At 55.2% G+C, this 21,869-nt stretch overlaps 1 protein-coding gene across 4 annotated transcripts in view; it reads right to left on the bottom strand.

The window, feature by feature from the left end:
* Positions 1-2,339: 2,339 nt before the first annotated feature.
* The window catches only part of LOC119158588 (receptor-type tyrosine-protein phosphatase V-like), a 35,058-nt gene continuing 15,528 nt past the window's right edge, over positions 2,340-21,869 (bottom strand). For 2 of the 4 annotated variants that reach the window (XM_037410726.1, XM_037410727.1), the window contains 24 exons: positions 21,527-21,799; positions 20,380-20,649; positions 19,618-19,899; positions 19,240-19,374; positions 18,924-19,134; positions 16,293-16,360; positions 15,994-16,120; positions 15,600-15,647; positions 15,071-15,164; positions 14,097-14,187; positions 13,502-13,578; positions 12,539-12,673; positions 11,839-11,961; positions 11,230-11,390; positions 10,705-10,840; positions 10,024-10,103; positions 9,158-9,245; positions 8,567-8,657; positions 7,837-7,913; positions 7,355-7,489; positions 6,733-6,855; positions 6,092-6,249; positions 5,420-5,555; positions 2,340-2,991 (listed from right to left, as the gene is read on the bottom strand). In XM_037410726.1, coding sequence (XP_037266623.1) covers positions 2,932-2,991; positions 5,420-5,555; positions 6,092-6,249; positions 6,733-6,855; positions 7,355-7,489; positions 7,837-7,913; positions 8,567-8,657; positions 9,158-9,245; positions 10,024-10,103; positions 10,705-10,840; positions 11,230-11,390; positions 11,839-11,961; positions 12,539-12,673; positions 13,502-13,578; positions 14,097-14,187; positions 15,071-15,164; positions 15,600-15,647; positions 15,994-16,120; positions 16,293-16,360; positions 18,924-19,134; positions 19,240-19,374; positions 19,618-19,899; positions 20,380-20,649; positions 21,527-21,799 — 3,179 coding nt within the window. In that variant the 3' untranslated portion in view covers positions 2,340-2,931. Of the gene's footprint in view, positions 2,992-5,419; positions 5,556-6,091; positions 6,250-6,732; positions 6,856-7,354; positions 7,490-7,836; positions 7,914-8,566; positions 8,658-9,157; positions 9,246-10,023; positions 10,104-10,704; positions 10,841-11,229; positions 11,391-11,838; positions 11,962-12,538; positions 12,674-13,101; positions 13,161-13,501; positions 13,579-14,096; positions 14,188-15,070; positions 15,165-15,599; positions 15,648-15,993; positions 16,121-16,292; positions 16,361-18,923; positions 19,135-19,239; positions 19,375-19,617; positions 19,900-20,379; positions 20,650-21,526; positions 21,800-21,869 lie in introns of those variants that run through there. The other 2 variants (XM_037410729.1, XR_005107913.1) reach the window with 2 other exon arrangements.

The raw sequence follows: 21,869 nt of genomic DNA, 5'->3' as shown, positions 1-21,869 counted from the left end.
GAGCAGCGGGCTGTGCCACAGTCGCAGCCATACTGAACTCACTGCATAAAACCTGTTGGCACATTTGCATGACATATCCCTGTCCTGTGCCTGTCCCGTTCATGGGACGGTCCCTTCATACTTGCCGGAGCAGCTGTGCTTTAGCTGCAGATGCCTGCAGGTTCACCTTCACTGCTGGCTCTGCTGGAAACACTGTTGTGCTGTGCGAGTCACACGTGAGGGCTGTGGGATCACTTGCTTCTGGGCTTCAGGAAGCTCTGCAGACAACAACGTGCCTCCCACAACGTGGCTTTCACTTGCTTCCTCACGACTCAGAGCTAGCACCCCTCACAACTCTGCCACAAGCTCCGTGTCCGTGCATCAGACCTGCTTGGCTGTGTGTAGCTGTGCTCCATGCTGGGACTGCCATCTCTGTGCATGGACACACAGGAGACCCATGAGCACTTTCCCAAGGGACTGTAAAAAGATCCTGGTGCAGCAGCCCATCAGACAGGGCTGATGGACAGTGACGTGCTGAACTGAGCCCTGTTGGGATGAGAGGTGGTATGGGACAGGTGCCAGCAGAATTCACTCCCCCATCTTGCTCGGCCACTGCCATCAGCTTAAGGTGAACTGGGTGGTGGCCAGGTTGTCTCATGTGGATGTTGCCTTGCTCTTCTCCACAAAAGGCAAGAGCCCACAAGCAGTCCCTGGGAATGCTGTCCCATTCTGAGGCCCCTCACCTCTGCCACAAGCTGTAAGGCCAGACCCAGACCCTCCCCACGGGGAATATGGCTTTGAGCAAAGCCCCAGGCATAAGGACTCTGAAAGCCACAGCGTAGCTCTGATTGCAGAAAAACAGAAAAGAGGATGAGGAGTTCCTGCCCCTCCTTATCCTTGGCAGCTGCCCCTTTCTGAGGACACAGTACTGGCCAGGCTGTTGGGAGATCCTGGTAGCTGTGTTTGGCAGAGTGTTGGAGGGCTTTTCTCTGCAGAAGCCCAGCCTAGCGTGGGGTGATGCACAGCCAAAGGGGCAACGACCACGCACCCAGGGTAGGGGTCCAGCAGTACAAGCCCCGCACACTGGCTGCCAGGCTCTAGAGAGCAAAATCCCTAGTAAGCCTGCTTCTGCGCCCCTCACAAGGCTCCTGCTACTTCATAGCAATGAATCCTCCTTCACATCTTCACTGTCACTGTGATTTGCCCCACTTTGCAAGTCAGGGCACTCCACAGATGTTCTTGAAATCCTCTGAGAACAAGAGCATTAGGTGTTTTACACATCATAAACCATGCTGGGACACACAGGTACAAATGCTTGCTGGTGCTCAGTGGAGACTGCGCAGCTTGAACAAGAGCCTGTGGGGTACCAGGCTAAAGCTCACACCTACACACACCTTTAAGATGTGACCGCGCACAGCACCTGGGGGTTCTGGGCCATGCAGAATGAGAGCCATAGGCTGTGTCCAACAGCACCAGCAGGGAGATGCTGGAGCTGGAGCCACATCTGGTTCATCTCTCCCCTGTTGAGGGAATGAACACTGGTCCTTTTCTTACATCAGCAGCTCATTCCTGTGCAGACACCTTCCTGTGCTTTGTGGGTGAGCTGTGCTAAGGTCTCATCATAGCTGCTGTGTCCCCCACCCCACTCCAAGGCAGCTCCTGCAGTTGTGGGTAGGCGCTTGGGTCCAGATTGGGACAGAGGTGCTGCTTTGGGACTGTACCATAACGCCATGCTGCCTGAAGGGGTGAAAGAGGGTAAATGGGTTCCCAGATACAGTTTTTTTCTACCCCAGGAATATCCTTGTGAAATCATTCGCTATTTTTTAACTCTTCCTTCTGACCTGCACTTGGAGCTCAATAAACCAAGTTGCTACTTGCAATTTCAGCTTGTGCATGGCCAACCCTGCTTGCAGAGCAGTGGCGTCTTTACATGTGGCTGCATGGACGACACAATTCCCAGAGCAGAAGCCAGTGCTCTGCAGTAAGGCACAGTGCTGCCAGCTGCTTGACAGCATGTAAGCTGCATCAGGTGGCTTTGCCCTGATCCTTGGCTCTTAGGAGTCAGTAGGGTTCACAACTTCAAGCCCAAGCTTGATCAAAAAATGTCTCTTCCTTGTAAAGCTGCAGGTGGGTTGATGAATCACTGCAGAAGTGTTGCCTCAGTAACAGGAGCAGATGAAATTGAACAGAAGATGCTGTGTGTCACAGGCTGCAGTATCTGGAGTGCCCAAGGGCACTTCATCTGCTGGCCGTGGCTAGGGACACAGCTGCCCTTTTGGGAATGGCTACTGTGCTGCAGCAGGGAAAAAACTCTGCATCACTGAGACCCCACAAAAGCCAACCCACCCTTACAAGCGCACTCTTTTCTAGGGCTGTTTATTGTTTGTACCTAAGACTGATCCACCAGCCAAGACAAGCCAGCTCCCACCATGCTGTGCCCACAGTGGTGTCTGAGACCCCAACATGCCCAGTGCCGACGGGTGCATGGAGCCCATGGTGCTCAGTGCTCATGTCAGACCTCAGCAGCCTGTAGGTGCCAGGGCTGTCCAGGAGTGAGCCCAGGGCTGCCCCTTCCGTGCTGAGGGGCAAGGGCAGCGTAGAGCTCCCACAGCTGGCACTATGCACCCCAGTAGCGTCAACAAACCTTCCAGGCACCAGGAATCCCAGGAGGTGGCCAAAGCAGGGGAACATCCTGCCCAGCCCCTCACCATGTCTGCACCGAGGGGCTGCAGCAGTGCATAGCAGGACAATGCTGCCCATCTGTTCAGGAGACCCCATGAGGCTGCTAACACCACACGGGGTGTGCTGGTGACAGTGCTGGCACAGGCTCCCCCATTGCTGCAGGGCTCACTCTGTGCCAGGACCCCCACAGTGCTCTCAGCGAGCTCCTGGCTCCAGACAGGACCCTGCAGAGGAGGAGGGCAGGACAGCACCAGCAAGGGCCGGGCTGTGTTAGGGCAGCTTCTGAGCAATGATGTCCCGGATGCAGGTGTACAGGAACATGTACTGGTCCTGCAAGAGAGGAAGGAGGTCGGGAGTCAGGTTTCTGACAGAGACCTCCTGGTTGCAGGACTAACCCTGCAATTTGCCTTAAAAGGTCCTAATTAACTAACTGTTTGATGGCAGAGTAGGATTTGCTGTCCCAAGTGATCCATGTTTGCCCTGTGTCACCAGAGTTGTCCAGAAAGGAAGAATCAGGCCCAGAGCTGTAGTTACACTATGTTTCTTTCCTCCTGCTCCATCACCCCCGTGATGAGGATGAGAGGAACATCCCCATCTGAGATGGGGAGGAACAATGCCATCTGACTTCCTCAAAGGGCCACAGTGGCTTTTGGACATGCCATGGTGTTTACATCCAAAACAAGACTGAAGAGCAACTCCAGTGATGCTGCAGGGCAGCGAGCAGGGAGAGCTCTGCCTGCGGGAGCCCAGGGTCTGGCAGTGACCTGAAGCCAGGAGTGAAGACCTCTGGAGCAAGTTTCCCTTGGTGGTAGTCTTAGTGTACACCAGTCAAGTACTGACAGTGGATCAGGGTAGATCTCTGCAAGTTCTCAGAGGTAGACAAGAAGATCTGGATGGTTTTAGTCCAGTTGCACCATTTCTCTGTTTTTAAGATCACCAAAATGATCCATCAGTACCTAATGTGGGTCCAGAGATCTCAAGTTGACTGTGGGTTTGATAGGAGGTTCTGCTCAAATGCCAGGCCACTCCAAAATGCTGCTAGGCTACAAAACAGCCAGGACTGACCACCACCCGTGGCAGGGCCCCGGGAAAGGCGAGATGTGGAAAAGGTAAATGAGGTTGTACTCAATGCACAAAGCTGGAGAGCAGGACCAGCCTGCAAACCATGTAGGTCGAAATCACATGGTATCCAGGAAGGGGGGATTAGGGACTCAACAGAGGGGCCTCTGAACAACTTGCTAATGTGTTGGCTAAGCTGCAAGTCACGAGGAGCCTCCTCCCCTGCTGGCGGTGGGTTTAGCCCCACTGAAGGGCTGAGAAAGCCACAGATCACACAATGGCTGTGGTTCCAGGTCACCAGAGCATGTTTTCAATGAGCCTGGCCTGATTGTGAAATCTGGAGTGAGAGCTGAGCATTGACTTCAGACCAGGCACACTCAATGCCTGGCCAAATGCAAGAGCACATCCCCAGAGACACGTGCCGCACTGGCGCTGGGGGTGCTTAAATATCTGGTGGTTAGTCGTGGACAATCCCTCAAAGGTTCATCTTCCCCCTTGTTTGGCTACTAAACTCCCCCAAAAATCATCTGATGCCCCCAGCATGACAGCAGCATGCCCCTGCGAGAGATAAAGGGGTCCTGGCAGGCCCTGCCTGGCGATGGAGGAGGCTGGCAGCCACATGGTAGCAGGCTGGAAGGCAGCTCTGCCAGTCCCTCACTGGCTGTGCCGGAATCAGAGCGACCACTGCTCGCAGCAAGGTGGGAAGGCATCTGCCTCTGCTGCCCGCAGCCCCCCCCCCCCCCCCCCCCGAGTGGGGCAGTGGCTTTTGATCAGCGCTTGCTGTGCCTTTATGGGCGCATTGTGTCACTGCTCAGCAAGGCTGCTGCTGAAATACAAAGGAGCTCTGAAGCAGGGGCAGCGGATGCTTTGACCTCCTCCAGCTCCCACCATGCACATGGTTCACATTAATTAAGAATGCAATTAGCTGCTTGCAGGCGACTGAAGCTAGGAAGCCCCAGAGAGATCTGTCCCAATTCTGCTGTCCCCTGTGGGGAGGGTTTCCAGGGATGCTGCATCAGCTCATTCAGCCGTCGCAGCAAATGAAAGCGCTGTCCAGAGGGCACCTGCCACCAGCACCCATCAGGAGAGGCACGCCGGAGGCCTGTAGGGCTGGGCTGGGCTGGACTGGCATGGCACAGCAAGGCATGGCTGCGGCACCATCAGACAGTGCCACAGCCCACACGGCTGCAGGGGAGCTGCAAATGTGGCAGGGTGTCCCACTGAGCCCCTCGCAAGCAGGCCCCACTCTGGCAGCAGGCAGGGGCTGGGAGCAGGCTCTGGGGGTGGGGAATGAGGCAGGGAAAGGCACCCGATGAGGGGAAACGCAGCAGATTCTGGGTACCCAGGCTAACAGCCATGTCCAGAGACCAAGGGTGAGCAGGCAGGTTTGTCATGTGGGATGAAACCAGTGCTTCATGCTTTCCAGGGCAGAATGGGAAGAGTACCTTGCATTTATGGTGAGCTCACATGCAATTTAACTTATTTTAACTCCAGAGCTGAGCAAATGGAAAGCTCTTCCCTGAGAAAAGACAGTGCCCTTAGCCCTTGGTGGCTGGCAGAGCCACAGGGTGGGGAGGAAGCATGGAATATATCCCTGCATAGGCTGGACAGGCACGGGCAGCACGCTGCCAGCTCCAGGCAGCTCAAGTGTGAACATTCCCTTCTGCCTGGCCCACCACCCGTCCTCCCTCCCACCTACCAGAGTCGGGGTCATGAGACAGCAGCTTCTTGTCAGCTGGAGGGTCACGCCATAGACATCCACGGTTCTCTCCGCTTTCATCTGGTGCAACAGGCAATCCAGGGAGATCAGCGTCCCCATTTGGCTCATGCCACCACTGCAAGGGACAAGGGAAGGACACTGATGCCAGGCCAGGCTGGCCTGAACCTCTATGGAAGCGGGCACCAGCCCAAGAAGTCAGAATCCCCATGAGAAAACACGCAGCAACAGTATGGTGGGGACAGAGGACTGTGAGCACTGGTCTAGGTGGCAGGGAGGACCTGTGCTGACCAGGGGATGGGACCCCAAGGTAAGTGCCCACTGAAGGAGCCCAGAGATCCAGCCTGTGCTGCCCCATCAAGCTGTGCATCCCTCGCCCGAGCCAGCTCTGCCTGTGTGCTGGCTGTGCTGGCTCCTGTGGGACTGTGAGCTCTCCCTGGCTGCAAGCGGACGAGGACGTCAGGGCTGCCCCCATGAGCCTAGCAGTCAGCCCAGGGACGGCCTGGGCACCTCAGCCCACTCTCAACAGACCCCAGAACCTCAGGGCCCGTGGTGGAGGGCGCAGCCTTGCTGGTGGCTGAGCCAGGGTGCTGTGCAGCCCGGCGGCACCGGCTCTGGGAGGCTGCCCATGGAGGGAGCAGCAATGTGATGTACCTGCAGTGCAGCAGGAGAGGACCGGCTCTCTTCCGGGGGCTCATGCACTGTCTGACAGCAGTGAGGAGCTCCACCAGGCTCTGGACATCTGGCTGCTTCTTGGGACTCCAGAGCGTGTATAGGAACTGTTGTACCTGCCTCTCCTTTGCTTTCTTCTCCTGGTGAAACACAAAGACTTGACATGGCTGTTGGGAGGGATGGGTGAGTTTGGATGCAGAGAGGTCCCAGCTCTCTAATGCTTAGGCTGTCAGATGCTTTCCTGAGCTAACTGCTAGCTACTGGAAAGCTTTCCAGGCAGTCTCAGGCAGGCCATTGCCCACCACCTGTGCAGTGGGTACAGTGCCTCTGGCAACCTGCTCTCCTTCCCCATGGCACCTGACCTGCCCCTTGAGAGGGAGACAGAACTATGCAGGCCTTCTCAAAGAAGGTCAGAAAGACCTGTTTCTCCTGTGTCCACCCAGCAGATGTTCTGCATGCTGAAGTCTAGATTCTCTCCTGCATTTGTGGACTGCTGGCACTCTGCTCTTGCAGCTCAAGGCAAGTCTCCATGGACCTTTCAGCCCTTGCCCCTACAGACCTGTTTGCTAGCAGTGAAGAACATCCCAGGCAGTGGGAGCCAGGCCAGCCCCACCAACACGTACGTGTTTCATTTTGAGCTGGATACACCTCCATCCAGAGACAAGCTTCTCTGTGCCACACTGGATGGTCAGCATCTTTGTGCAGAGAGAGTCTCCTTCCAGCGGCCAGCACTCCTCGCTTGGGACCTGTGTCCAACAGCAAGTTTGACTTCATGTTGACGGTTGCCATCTTTCAAATCAGCCACCATCTTAGGGGTCTGCGATGGGTTTGGACCGAGAGCACCCTCATTGGGTGTTCATTCCCTAGCTAAACACTGGGGAAGTTTTGGAAGCAACAGCAGATCGCAGGCGGCTTCCCTGTTAACACAGAGCTGCTCGGCTCCCCACCTCGGCTGGTCAGAGGCAGGAGCTGCTGCCCTTGGGTGCCATGGAGATGCAGCTTGAAGAGTACCAGCTGAGTCCAGGGCCATGGACTGGGTGGTGGGCAGACAGAACCTGTCTCCTGTGACAAGCTGTGGGACCACTTTGACACAGCAAAGGTTTAGCTTTAGCTTCAGCTAAGCTGGATCTGCGCCCAGGCTTCAGGAGGCAGTGAAAAGAGTTCAAGTTTTGGAGCTAGGCTAGCTTCCAACTCCATTAAAGAGATCCCTGCTCTGCCATGGCACAGGCAGGCATGGAGCCTCACCTCCACCTTCTCCTGCCGTGGGAGAAGTGTTAGGATGGTGTGAATGTCCTGTTCCCACACCAGGGTCCAGAAGTCCTCCATGGTCAACTTGTCAGGCCCCTGGACAGCCAGATATTCCCTGCTGGAGCTGCAGCCCTGGGTGAGGAATGAGAACATCACTCTCCTGTGGGAGGGGGTGGCATAGGCACCCTGCCAGCCCAGGCATCTGCGGGAGAGGCCAGGAAAAGAAGGGAAGCTCAGCAGGTCAGGAGGCAATGAGAGAAGAGAAAGCACCAGAAGTGAGGACAGCCCAAACTGGGCAGGTGTGGGAAGACACATCCTCAGCCCCCTCTTGCCCACAGAGGATCACAGCAGCAGCGACCAGTGGAGCAGTGCAGGAACCAGGCAGCAGGGAGCAGGGGCACTGTGAGGAAGGGGGATCATCACCTGCTGCCTGTGGGACCCAGGCACAGGGGTGGGCATTGCTGCTGGGGGTGACTCACCGGGACACGCCACACCTGCAGGAGACCTGAGAAAGGGCCGTGTTCCAGCAGGGAAAACTTCACTCTGGAGCGATCATCTGCAAAATAGATGGGAGGTGGAGGCATCCAGGGCAGCCTTGTGCTCACACAGCTCCTGCAGACTGACTGCCAGACTCTGCACAGCCACACAAATTCAACCTCCCATTCACTATTTCTCTGCAAAGGTGCTCCCCTCTGCAGTGCTCTTCTCCAGCTCATGGACGTTGGTCCCCAAAAGACAGGTCTCTATCCCAACCTCCCACTCAAAGCAGATACATGTAGTGCAGGTCGCTCAGTGTCTCAGACAATGGAGATTGCATACCTCCAAGGATGGAGAGCCCGCAGATGCTCTTGGCCCCTGCTCCAGTGTTTGGCCACCTTTATTGGAATTCATTTTTCCTCATAATGAGTTGATTAACCCTTCCAAATCATCCCCATTGCCTCTTGTCCTTCCATGGTGCACCTCTGAGAACACCTGACATTTTCCCTGTGCCCTCCCAGCAGGTACTTGAAGACAGCAGTAAGATCTCCCCCTTGCCTTCTCTCTTCCACACTGAACAAACCCACCTGTCTCAGTCCCATACATCCCTGTGCTCCACCCCTGAAACACCTTGGCAGCCTTGTGGTGGACTCAGTGGAGCACGAGCCCTGGTTCAGCCTGGCTCCACACAGGTACAGGAAGGAAGAGGATGCAAGGTGTCACAGCACTTACATGGGAGGATGCTGGAAGAGGGCCGTGCCTGCTGGTTGCCTGAAGATGGTGTTGCAGAGCTGGCTTCTTCCTTGACTACCTCTAGGAGGGTCTGCCAGAGTGAGAGTGGAAGAAGAAGGTAGCAGGGAAAGGTCAGGAGGAATAGGAGGAACTGGGGACCCCTGAGGACACCTGGCTTCAGCAGAGGGGAGGTTACGGCTGCACGTGCAGAAGCCGTAGCAGGGGTGCTATGTGACCACCTCTGGTGGTGCGCTGCCAGGTCTATTCTGTGCTGTCAGGAGATGGCTGCATCTCTCTGTAGAAGAGTGTTCAGGCAGGTCCCTGCCCTGCATGGGGTCTGGGAAGGAGTGAGTCACGGACAGACCCTAATCATTGCAGGGTGTGTCAGGGAGCTGTGTGCCTGGGGACGCAATGCCATGGAGGGGGGACACTGCTAGGACAGCCAGGCACGTGGAAACTGAGGCATGGGACCTACTCAGGAGGCACTTATTGGGTGTCCCCCAGCCTGATGAGATGCAATCGCTCCCCAGGTCCCCCCAGAGCCTACGGCCATTGCACCACTCCCTGCACCCTGCCCAGGACAGCTCTCACCTCGTACTCCCTCAGGAAGCCCACATGGGACTTGGCTGCCTTCTGGGCATAGTGCTGAGCAAAGCTTTTCAGCGGGATACGGCAGGACCTGGGGAGAGAAACTGGGAGTGAGGGCGAGGTCAAGCAAACTCAGCAGTATGCAGGCTGTGTCTGCAGTAAGTGGACAGGGCTGTGAGCAGACCTTCACCCCTCAAATGCCGGGGCTCTCGCAGGTCCCCAGCCCAACTCTGGCCTGTGCCAAACCTGCTCTCCCCTAGACAAAGGCAGGTCTCAGGTGTGGCACAGCCCAGGGCCCATTCCCAGGATGCAGCAAGGACAAGGGCATCCTGTTCTGCATGAGGGAGGAGAAAATTTGACCATAAATATAGATATGTGACCTCCAGATGCAGCCTCAGTGACAATGAGGGTAGGCTGGCAAGCCATGCCTAGCCTGACCTTGCTCCCTTCTCTTGGCCTCCATTAGGATTGTCATCCCACGGCCACCCAAATGCCATGAGCCCCTCCAGTGCCAACCTATCTCTAGGGCTTCCCTGTTGGTTGGGAAGCCAGGGGCTGACTGAAGTACCTTCCCCAGGACAGCTCTGCAGCTCCTCGGACCTGGCATTGGCATAGCCAGAGGAAAGGAAGGTGTAGTTCCACAGGCCTTCCCAGTGTGCCCAGTGGCTCACACCTAGTTATGGGCTGGGCTCCTCATGCTGCAGGGAACAACCAGCCCTGGGCTGGCCCCCCTCGAAACACTGGCTGGGACGGCTGGCTGGGCTTCTCCATCCTTCTGGCCTGGAGCCAAGGCTCAAGCCGGGGTCAGGAGCCCAGTTTGCCACCTGAAGGGTGGATAGAGTGGCAGGCAAAACACAGCAGCCCTTTACCTCTCTGTCCCTGATAAACCCACGAGCGGCTCCTCCAAGATCTTGTCCAGGATACAGCTGTGCAGGAAAATATACTGGGACTGGAAGGCAAAGGCAGACAGCGATATAGAGCATTGCACCACGCAGACAGCACAAAACGGCGGGTACAGCACTGCCCAGCGGGCAGAGGGTGTCTACGTTCATGCCCTAACAACCCTACATTCATGCCCAAAGGGCCTTGGTTACTTCCATCTCAGAGCCCACAGATCCCTCCACTGGGTCTGCCCTTCTGTCCTGAAGGGTAGTACTGACACCGTGTCCCAGTCCCGAGTATTAGAAATATTAGATGGGCTTGTAGAGCATCACAGGCCAATGATGTGGTGTGGGTTAAAAGTTGCCTGCAAAGGGCCTGATCCTGTTCCTAGGTGCTCTGAGGTGTTTCTGAGCCTCCTGGGAGGGTTCTGAGACTCCGTATGTTGCTGCTGTGGGTCTAGCAGGGCATGAAGCTGCTGGGGACCCCCACAGCCAAGCAACTCCCACTGCAGCTGAACTGCTGCTTTAAGCAGCACCATGACACAGTGTCAGGCTGGGGACCAGCCTGGGGGCGCTACGGCCAGCCAGCCAGCTCATCTGCCTGCCAGCCCTGCTGGCTTTTATGCCATTGAGCAAGGGACCAGGGGGAACAGGGAGCAGAGGTCTTACCAGTGTCTGAATCATCAGGTAACGGTTCATCCGCAAGGTGTAAACAACACCAAAGATGTCCACCACCTTCTCCTGCTTCATCTGCTGCAGCAGCCGGTCCAGGGCAATGAAGGTGCCGGTGCGGCCCACGCCAGCGCTGAGAACATAGATGGCAATGGTTACACTTTGCCTGACCTCACAGCCTATGGGCTCCCCTCCTGCTGCTAGACATGGCTCCTAGATGCTGCACACTGGGGCGCCAGCCCACACACCCTGGGGCACTGGTCCCAGCACAGCATGGGGCTGAGAAGCCATTCAGGCTGCCCTGGATTTCTGCTGACCATCTCCAGCTGCCCCATCCCCTGAGACTGGAGGGCAGGCTGCAAGCAGACCTGTAACGCCCAGCACTCAAGCAGGAGACTCTCTACAGACCAGCTGTGTCTTCCAGGCACTGCCTTCCCTCCCAGTCTGTGCATGAGTAGGACCTTTGTCCCCCGTGCCCACTCCCCTTGTCCCCTCCTGCCGTCCTCTGGAGCAGAGACTTGCCTGCAGTGCACGAGGGTTGGCCCCGCGTCCTTGGTGCTCTGGATGTGCTCCCGGACCAGTTCTCTGAAGGTCATGATCGAAGTCGTGGACTCTGGGATCCCGTGGTCGGGCCACGCCGTGTAGTGCAGGTGGGACACATGCCGCTCTGCCCGGAGACCCTCCTGCCGGTGGGGGTGTTGGTGATCAGTGTGCAGCCCAACAGGGCAGGGGCATGCTTGCACTCTGCAGCCCTGGGAACACTCCGGGACATGGGGACACCTGGCTCAGCTGCAGGCAACAGCCAGCACCAGGTCTGCTGCACTGCCTGGTGTCTCCTGCTCCTCTGTCCTCCTCCACAGCCCTCCGGCATGGTGAGGCACATGGAGATGGCAGGGAGCAGACCTGCCTTTGACTGCTGTGCAACATGCCCTTGAAGCTGCAGGCTACATGTTGGACACTTCTGTGTTACCAAGTCTGAAGTGACAGACTGCTCCTCAGGGAACTTCTTCAAACCCCAGTAATGGCAGGGAAAGGAAATTATGCCACCACCACCGAGGAGAAATGCCACTGCATCCCATGCAAACCCCCAGCTCTTGATGGGTTCCTGAATCCTCTGGGGTCCTTACTCACATGCCACAGTTTGAACTCGCGTATGGTCCACTCCTCAGAGCTGCTCTGCATCAGCAGGTGGACCTGGACCTGCCCATAGGAGACTGGGGCCGATTCGGATGGCCAGTAATGATCACAGAGGACCTAAAGCACAGGCAGGGCAGGGTCTCAGTGAGGCCAGCGAGGGCCCAGGTCCCACTGGGTGACCTCCCAGCTCTCTGGGAGCATCTGGAGAACAGCAGCTGTGCAGGGAGCCAGGGCAGGTCTTGGGGGAGCCAGCAGGGGTGCTTCCCCTTCCCTCTGGAAGCTTCGCACAGCTCTTCCTGACATTCTTTCATTTAGATCTCAGCCTCCCCCAGAGAAAAGGACCTGTGTGGGTCTCATCATCCCCGGAGACTGAAGGAACAGTCTATGTGAAGTGTCTTATCAGAGGCAAGTGGTAATTTCAGATGCTGCAGAAACATCTGAGGGTGATGGGCATGGTTCCAACTAAGCTCCACTTCTGCCTCTTCTTACCCCAAGCTAACACCAAGATGCACACATCAGCCTCTGTGCCCCCCAGACTGCCTGCTGAGGAAGCTGTGTGGCCCGTGCTCACCCAGGAGCCACACCTGAGAGGGGGGTGGACAGAGGGCACAAACCCAGCCCTGGGCTCAGCTCACACAACCAGGTCAGAGCTTGGCTGGGGCTGGCACATGGAAGCCCAGCGATGCCGACCTACCCGCCCATTCTCCATGCACACTGTCAGCATGATGATGTTGCAGATGTTTTGCTCCCACACCAGCCTCCAAAAGTCCTCTATCGTTTTCTTCAGGGGGCCCTGGGTGGCAATGAACTCCTGCTGGGATGTATAGCCCTGAGTAAGAGGCAGACAGAAGGAGCTGACAAGTTGCTGAGGCAGGTGGATTCTGCCCTGGGACAGTCAGTGCCTGGCCCACTTTTGCGGCACAAGGAGAAATGCCTGTTGCCCTTAGCCCATGCAGCTACATTTCCCAGGCAGCTGATGTGAGAAGCAGCTGATTTCACAGGAAGCATGTGCTGCCCGGCACATGCTTTCTACATATTTGGAATAAAGATGTGAACCCCATCATTCCCCTCCAAGCAGTTCCTCATTCAGCCTAACCAGGGAAAGACAGAACTGGGTCTTTCCTGTGCTCCCCAGTCATTGCAGGTAGGGTGAGCATGCAAGGTCTCAGGCTGCTCCTTTGCCTTTGACCCTCTGACACACACATGCCCCACGGATCCACGCACCCACGCATGCATGCTGTGTGCCCTGCCTGTTACCTCGGAAATATCTCCTGGATTTGGGATGTGGGCACAGCTCCAGGGTTGTTCAAATGCTGCTGCACAGACCAGAAGGAGAAAGAGCAAGCAGACAGACAGGGAAGTAAGCTGGGAGATGATGGGAAGAGGACAGTCCTCAAGAAGAAACCAGAAAGCCTTGCCAGTCTCCCCACACTCACACCTCTGCACTCACAGCACTTGCCATCGGACGATCTCTATCAATCCCTGCTAAAGGGCAACTATGCATCTCCGCCTGACCCCCAACTCCTTGCCAATCTGTGCCAGCAGTGGCTTCAGTGGCAGCTCTTGCCCACCAACCCTCACAACCTGAACGCAGGCAGAGTTCCTCTGGTGGTGCCCTGTGTCCATGTCTCTGCGGGGAAGGCAAGTGGACACTCACAGGCATGAAGTTTGCATTGATGTAGTCTGAGTGGGGCTCCTCCCGCAGCTGGCTCAGCTTGACCCGAGAGTGATCATCTGAAAGAGACCATACACACATGAGCCCCTAAAGCAGCCCTTCACCGGGATGTGGCCATCTCCTCTTCACCTGGGTAACACACTGGGAGAAGCCCCAGCAGCTTGGTGTACGCAGCCAGCAGTGGGGGTCTGCACCTTCTCCCTGCAGAGGTGAGCGTTGCCTGCCAGCTGGGTTGGCAGGGGGTAAGAAAGCAGAGCTGGTGTCATGAGGCTCATCAGAGAAGCCACGGGACACCCATGGTCTCCAGCTGGGACCCACCCCTGAGCTGGGCTCACCCAGCACCTGCCCAGCAGCCTCCTGGAGGAGCTGAGGAGGATGGTGGCTCAGCTCTGGCTCGACCTTAAGGTCTCCAGCAGAAAAGGGGAAACTGAGGGCCATTTAAAGACTCCTTCTTCTCCCAGGAGAGGAGCCAGGCTCTGTGAACACTGCAGCGATGCAAGGTGAGTCCACCCCTGCGCACCGCAGTACGAACTCCCACCACAGATGCTGGGGGGAGGCATGGGGAGACAGCACTTACAGGGCAGCACGTGGGGATATCTGTTCTTGGAGACGTTTGCTGGTAGCTCAGCCTCCACCTTTGGCTGCTCCTTCCCAACTTCCTTCAGCTCCTGTAGGACAGGGGAGAAGATGAGCACAAACGTCTCTCTGGAGAGCTCCTGGCCAACCCAGCTCCCTGCTCATGGCCAACAGCAATGTCTGTGGTTAAAGAGGGTCAGTCCCCCAGCACAGGGAACGCTCTGTTCCTCCCTCAGCACGGCCTCTGAGCTCTGAGCCATAGGTGGCTTTTCCCAGTGCCTTTTCCAACAGCACAGTTTGTATTTAAAAGAACACAAACCCAAGAAGAACTGAGGAAAAAAAACTTCTCTGAAACCAGAACTCTACTGAGAAAACAGAATCATCTTGTATGCAAAACCAGAAATACCTTGTACTGCTTCTGCCCCTGTCCCCACTCAGGCCAGAGAAGGGTGATCTGGGGAGGGTCTGAAATTGCTGACGGGACCCTCGCAGGGGCTGGCAGCAGGACAGTTCGGAGCCTGCAGGTGCTGGCAGCAGGAGTCAGTGCAGGGAGCCTGAGGTGCGTTTCGCAGCCTGGCCCCTATAGCTTTGAGGGTGCTCCCTGACCCTCCTTTTGGCTCTTTCCTAACACTGTGAAGGTGGATTTCATCACACCACCACTCAGCATCTTCACCTCCAGTCTAGGCCTGGGGCCCTTAGCTTTCTCCACCAGCAGCTATGGACAGTGCTAGTTCACCTCACGCCACAGACAACACGTGTCTCTACCAGAACTTGAACAAAACAGGTTTTGAGTGAAGGAATTGCCTGATCACTTGGTTCATCCAATCTTTGGCCTCCAAGACTGCCTAGTATGGCAGTTGGATTGCTAGAGGGGTGGATTACTGTCCCTGGAGATAAGGAATCCATACAGGCCACCCAACAGCATGAGCTACCTAGAGAGGAAATTCTTATCGCTAGCAGTAGTCTCAATCTCACCTCAAACTCCTGGAAAAAAGCGTAGTTAGCACTTGCTGTCTTCATCTCATAGTACTGCTTGAAGTTCTGTATGGGAATTGGCCGATGCACGTTTCTACGTGAAAAGAAGTCCAGAGAAAAACCTGCCTTAGCACTGGGAAGTCTGGCAGGCCAGCCAGGTGGCCCGGGAGATGGCTCAGCCTTGAGACACACAATGGCCAGGTGCACACACGCAGGGGTGGTTTATAGCCCACGCCACTGCCCAGGGACGTGAGTCCAGCAAAGCACTGTTTAAATATTGGGAGGGACTTCAAGATGATGATGAAATGCTACTGCAGAAGCCTTGCAGAGGAGCTATGGACAATGCATTGGCTTGGAATGGGGCTGGGCAATAAATACTGAACATGGGAAAGCCTAAGATTAAAAAAATAACTGAAGGAGAAGAGACAGAGCTGGGCTTTTCCAGAGTCGAAGCACGAGAAAGGAAGTAGGTGAAGGACTCTCAGACCTGCAATGGGGACACACAGCGCGGGAAGACTCCAGCACTCACCTCAAGCTGTAGGTCACCATTTCCTGAGGCAGGCTGCTCTTAGTGGTTCTAGAATCAAAGCATGGGAGATGTTACCCTGCCCTGCAGTGTGGGGACAGATGCCGTGAGTGTATTGTGTCCTGCTGGCTCACGGTGCACTTGGGAGCAGACAGCTCACATCAGGCGCACTGCCTTGTGCACGGGTAGGGTTCTGTGAATCAATTTCATGTGGGCAGCTCGCCTCTCCCCTCTCTCGCCCCTGCCCTTCGCCCCTGTGCTTGCCAAACACAACTCCACTAGTGGCTGTCCTAGTTTGCCTAAATGTCTTTTTATACCCTCTCACTGCTCCTGACCTGGCACTGAAGGCTGGGTTTCTCAGCCTGCACCCAACATGTAAGAGATGGCCCATCCTCACCTCTTTGCTCTAAGCTGTTTCCAGTAGACCAAAGCAAAAATAGTGACAAGTGTCAAGAGAAATCCCGTGATGATTCCAGCGATTATTGGCATTGACAGTGGAGTTGCATCTGCACCAGATCCAGCAGCTGGGATAAAAATGAGGCAGAATGGACAAAATTAAGAGTCAGTAAATGCCTGTGTTTATTTATTTATATTTGTAACAGCCTATGATCTCCCTCTGGCTTGTCACTGTCAGGTTGTTGTTAATGACCTCCAACTGACACAGCCAGGTAGGGGAGGTGGCATTCTCCATCTTACCTGAGAACATGGTGAACGTCACTGCAGGGGCTACTGGGTCATATTTGGTGAAGGCAGCAATGCTGAACCTAGGGCAAAGCAGAGTCCTGCCATCAGGGGCAATCTGCACTGAGCACAGCACTCATGCAGCCAGCAGCAGGAAGACCCAAGGGAACAGGACAGCTGCCTCTGTTTTGAAATGCTGTATTGGAAGAAGCTGGTTTTCTGGTGGGGATTTAGGGGATGTGTGGCAATGGTCTTTCCTCCATTTTCTGCCTCTTCGACAAGTCTTTTGCACTTGGGAGAACATAAGAAAATGTTCAGAAAGCACAGATGGGAAACAGGCCTCTAAAGGTTTATTTGCAGACACAAGCCTGCAAATATTTGCAGACAAAAGTTTCTGCTTTCTTATAGAATGCAAATAAGGAAACACAACAATAAGTAGGGAAAACCAAGCTGGGTTGAGTCACTGTCTTAGTTCATGTCAACCCATTAATTGGGAAGACTTAAAAGACCTGAGCCTGCGTAACTGCTTGAAACAAGGGCACCTCACCTGGGTGGGCTGAGCCCCAATCCAGACCCCTCCTTACGCACACTGAAGTGACTGGCACATCCTCATCCCTGCGGAGCTCTGCCCTACATCCTCCTCCTGGCAGTGCACACGCCAAACCCTGCAGCTCCCTGCGGAGCTGGCTTCCTTCTGTGCAGGTAACTTGGAAGGGTTGGTCTTCTGGTGCCCCAAATGCAAGCTATGGCTTTCAAACGTCGCTTTGGATTTTAGCAGCCAGAAGTTTGCACAGCCTGGTGTAAGGCCCCTCTAGCAGTGCCCTGGACCCAGCTGCCAGAGCAAAGGCCTCTCTGGAAACTGAGCCTGCAAGTGCCACGGCACGAGAAATAAGGGCTGGTGGATAAATAACTCACTGAAAGACAGGAAACAAGGGCTGTTCAGAGGAGACAGGCTGTCAGCAGTATCTACACTACTGATGATTAACTGGGAAAGCAGCACAGCATACTGAGGATGCACGTAGCTTAGGGCAGCCAAAAGGAAAGCAAGCTGTGAAAACCTGCAAAAGGATCTTCTAGTCCCCAGTTAAGTTCCTGTTATTTGAATCACAGCAGGTGGACTAAGGACTGACTGGTGGCTCTGAACCAGCTGCTGCCCTTCGGGAGGTCGGTGTTGGAGTGAAAAAGGCAGCTGGGAAGCAGGGAGGGGAGAGACACTGCCTGGACAGTATTTGGGGGGTGGAGGGGTATCCCGGTGTGGTTTTGCTGACAGACCTGCCCGAGCCAAAGCGATGTCCCACAGGCCGGGCTGTCCTGCTCCAGCTGCTCCGGCAGGAGCAGAGGCCAAGTGAGGCTGCCAGGGCCAAGCAGCGAGGCTTGCCCTGCTGTGCCCAGGGCAGGCAGGTGCCCTTAGCAATGAGGAGCAGATGGGCTTGATGGGCAATCAGTCTCAAACCTCCTGAATCAATTGGAGACCCTCCGGTGCCAGCCCGGGGCTCAGGACACCTGTGGGGGCACAGGGGGCACTGCCGTGCAGTACTCCTGCCAGGCGTGACAGTGCAGTCCCTAGGGAGAGCCCAGACGGCTGTTTGTTCTTGGTGATCCTACTCTCAGGTGGGGGTTCCAAAGGAATGGCTCCCTGGAAACTCCGGTTTTTTTCCCAGGAGAAGCAGGTATTTCCCCTTCCCCTGATGCAGCCCAGTGTGCACACCAGCCTCTGTTCTCTGCCAGTGCTGCCCCAAACGTAGCTTGAGTTAAGAGCCCCTGTTTGGCAACATGTGTAAATTTAAAACAACTCTGTTAGAATCGATGTAAGTTCTTCACTTAAGTGCAGAGTCTGCATGTAGCAAAAAGAAAGAGAGAGAACAAAGCAGAAAAGAAGAAAGGAATGAGAGCCAGCAGGCCCAAACCCAACACCAGGGACCTTGATCCCACTCATCACAAAACTTAAGGGCAGATCTAATACCCGCTTTACTCATAGGGGAAAGTGAAGCTCTCTCATGGTCTTTCCTTCTCTTTTTCCCAACTCTCTCAGCAACTTCTACCACTAATCAGCCATCCTTGCTGTAAGTTTCTTTAAATTGAAATGGGACAACCTTCCAGATTCTGGGGCATCCCTTTTTCAGAGAAATGCCTAGGGATACAGTCCCTGCTTGATGAAATCGTAAGCTGCTAAATTAACAGAGGTCTGACTAAAGATACGATTCTTTGTAATAGAAAACCTGTTATAAAGATATCCCAAACTATTACAAAGGTGCCCTATAACAAAATATGGCTGTATACATCCATGGAACATGTATCCATGCTCCTGGATTCTACTTATTGTTAAATAAGACTCCGAATTCATGAATATTGTGATCACAATATGGCCCAGCTCCAATGGCAACACAAACAGCCCTTATCAGCCTCACCTTCACTTCTGCTCTCCCTCTCCTTGGCCTCTTACACCATCTAATATTACCTGGTACATCAGCCCTTGCATCCTTCAAATGCTGCTTGGTGGAGCAACCCTGGGGGTCCACTGCTGGCAGTCCAAGAAGTACAAGGGTGAGGTGACATCCAGGGAGCTGGTGGAACCTTGCAGGGACATGTGCAGTCCCTTTTCTCTTCTAGCCCCTTCCCCTCAAGAGGGATGCTGATGTCTCTCACCTGTACTGTTCGTTGGCTTTCAGCTTCCCGTTGCATGTTGCCCTGGACTGGCCGCACTCCTCTGTTCCCACTGGCACTCGCCAGGTTTCTGGGGAGCTCCTGGGGCTCAGATGGAAGGGATTGGGGATTAGCACAGCCAGGTAGGAGTCCTCTGTCCCATAATAGTGGTCATACCATGTGCTGGACATGATGTCCTGGGTGGGCCTCAGCACTGAAGGGGAATGTACAAGGTGACAGTGGTAGTCCCAAAGTGATGTCCAGGGGACCTGCTGCCCTCCAGGGAGCTACTGCAGATTGGGACGCGCAGGGCACTTACGTGAATCATTAGTGGTAGCAACGACACCGTAATACTCAATCTGGCCATTCTCCTCGCTGAACAGGTCAGATGGAATGACAACTGTGGAGCTGCCCTCCACCTGGAAGATATCTGCTCGCAGGGGTGGAGGCAGGGCTAGAAGAGGAACCAGCAAGCACAGCCAACATGTTAGTGTGTCCCTGCTCCCACAGACCCACCACACATTGCTCAACCTGTGACTGGTCCCAGTGTCACTGGCCAGAGCCCTGACACACTACAGTTCAGTGCAGGACCACATGGGGCTCACAGGCACCTGAAGGAGTCCCCATGACTTATTAGCAACACTGGGTGTCTTCTCCTGGGGTCTGTGGCAAGACTGTAGGAAAGAAAGGGCCTCACCCTCCACTGTTGTGTTGCAGAGCAGAGTCACAGCCTGGCTTCTCATTGTGTTCGTGCCCACTGTGCTCACAACAATTCGGTAGGAGGAGTTTGGCCACAGCCCCTCCAGACTGGCCTCGCTTTTAGGGATGCTCATGACATACTTGGAGGTGGGAGGACCATCATCAGAGAGTCTCTCTGTCACCACCTCATAAACCTCCACATCTCCAGGAGAGCTGGTCCAGTTTAAGTAAAGGCTCCTTGACTCTGGTAGGCATTGCACATCCTGCACTGGGTTTGGCTCTGCGAAGGAGATACAGCAGGTTCTGAACTTACTGGATCAGAGAAATCCCACCCTCAGCCCATGCATCGGCTCAGAGCCAGTATGGTCCTCTACTGTGTCCCCCTAGGTCAATGAGAGAGGAGCTGAGCTAGACACCTGTGACCTGGAAGCCTTCTGTGCCAAGGGCCACAGGACAAAGTGAATGGATAAGGACCTGAGCGGATGTCTTACAGGAGAGGCAGACCACTGGAGATCTTTGCAGAGTCCACTTTGCTTCACAGGTAGCCAGGCCACAAGGTGATGGGAAATCTCTGTGATGGAGCTAGCTTAGGGAGCTGATGGCTACCAGAGGGTCACCTTGCTGGCTTTCCTTCTCTCCTACCATGAAGACTTCCCATGTTTCTGTTGACACCCAAGGGCTGAGCCAGTCTTGAGGCCACCCAGGCATTTCTCTCCCTTCCAGCCTGCACTCCCCCATCCCCACGGCAGTGTATACCCACCCATCGGCACTGCCAAGGGTTTGGTGCTGCTCCAGTAGGGCCCAGCCACACAGCTCAAGGAGACAGAGTAGTTCCTCCCTGGGATCAGCCCCTGCAGGAGGTGCTGGACTTGCCCTCTGCCGAGGGCATGTCGCCAGGGCAGCGTGCTGTTCCTGGGATCCCGCAGCCACAGCTGGCAGTCGTCCTGCTGTCCAGAGATGCTGCCCCAGGAGACGAGCATCGTGTTGTTCCCTTCAGCCACCGCAGAGAGATTTTTGGGAACTGAGGGGGCTACAATGAAAACCACACCGGGGAGAGTTACTGGCATGCATGTACTCTCTTCCATCCTAGAGATACAAATAGAAGATGGGTAATATGCAAGGAAACTTCATATGTTCAGTGGTAACATTTATGCAGCTGCTGGGTCCCACTAACAGAAATGACCTTTAAATGACAGCTGGAGAACATGCAGGGTGAAGAGCATGAGGAGATGGGTTCTTCCCCCTGCTAATTAGCAAGCTGCATTAGAGACCTGCCTGAAGGGCTCTGCACATGACTCCCAGCACCCTGCCAGGGGCTGGCTGAGTGTGGGAGCAGAGATCTCTAGATTCCCCAAGCAAAGTGCAGGGACTGTGGGGACAAGCACATGAAAAGGCTTATTGTGCTTATCTGCAATTTCCACATTCCTTAAAAAAAATATATCCCAGTCTCCCCTTATCCCCCATGCCAGGAATTTTCTGAGTGCCTGGGAGAAAAGCAGCAGGGATGGTGGGGTGTCCTCCCCCTGGCTGTAAGGCCTTGTGATCTCCCAGGCTGTGGGTGTCCTATCAGAGCAGCACTACTGCTATGAGATCCCTTGCTCTTGTTTAGTCACTCATGTCTGGAGGAACTAGCTTGTGTGACCAGCGGGGCCACGAGCTGACGGTCTGCCTCCTGAAACAGCAGCCATGGCTGCCAGACTGTCCTATGGGCAGCAGCATTGCCCTGCTCTCCCCTCCGCTGGGGGCTTGCATAGCCCACAATCCCATTGCTAGAGTGGTACCTACAGCTTCCAGGCAGCAGCCCTAGCTGTGTCCCTGCCCCCTCCCACCACCGGTGCCGAGCCCACCCAGCTGGGGAAGGCTGAGCTTCATGCATGGTGCAAGGACCTCCAGCTCTTGCCACTCACTTGTCCAGTCGCTGATGTTTCCTGCAGCGGCTGTGTAAGGCCCTGCCACAGCTGCCACTTCCAGCAGGTATTTGTGTCCTGGAGCCAGGCCAGAAAAGGTGAACTTGCTGGTGCCTTTCCCAACAGATACATTGGCTGCCACAATACCTGATCCCGAGTGATACAGAAGAAGCCTGTAACTGTCTTGTCCTTGGGGTTCAGCTTGCCAGGATGCACTCAGCCTGTTGGGATACCCCTGGTTTGTCATGTACACATTACGGGGTGCCAGCGGGTCTGGAGAGACAGGATGGGAGACATGTCGGTGAAGGGTCTGAGGACACTGCCTGGGTATCTTGGCAGCGCC

Source organism: Falco rusticolus, chromosome 17 (assembly GCF_015220075.1).
Source record: "Falco rusticolus isolate bFalRus1 chromosome 17, bFalRus1.pri, whole genome shotgun sequence".
Taxonomy (NCBI): domain Eukaryota; kingdom Metazoa; phylum Chordata; class Aves; order Falconiformes; family Falconidae; genus Falco; species Falco rusticolus.
This window is presented reverse-complemented; position numbering and strand designations above follow the sequence as displayed.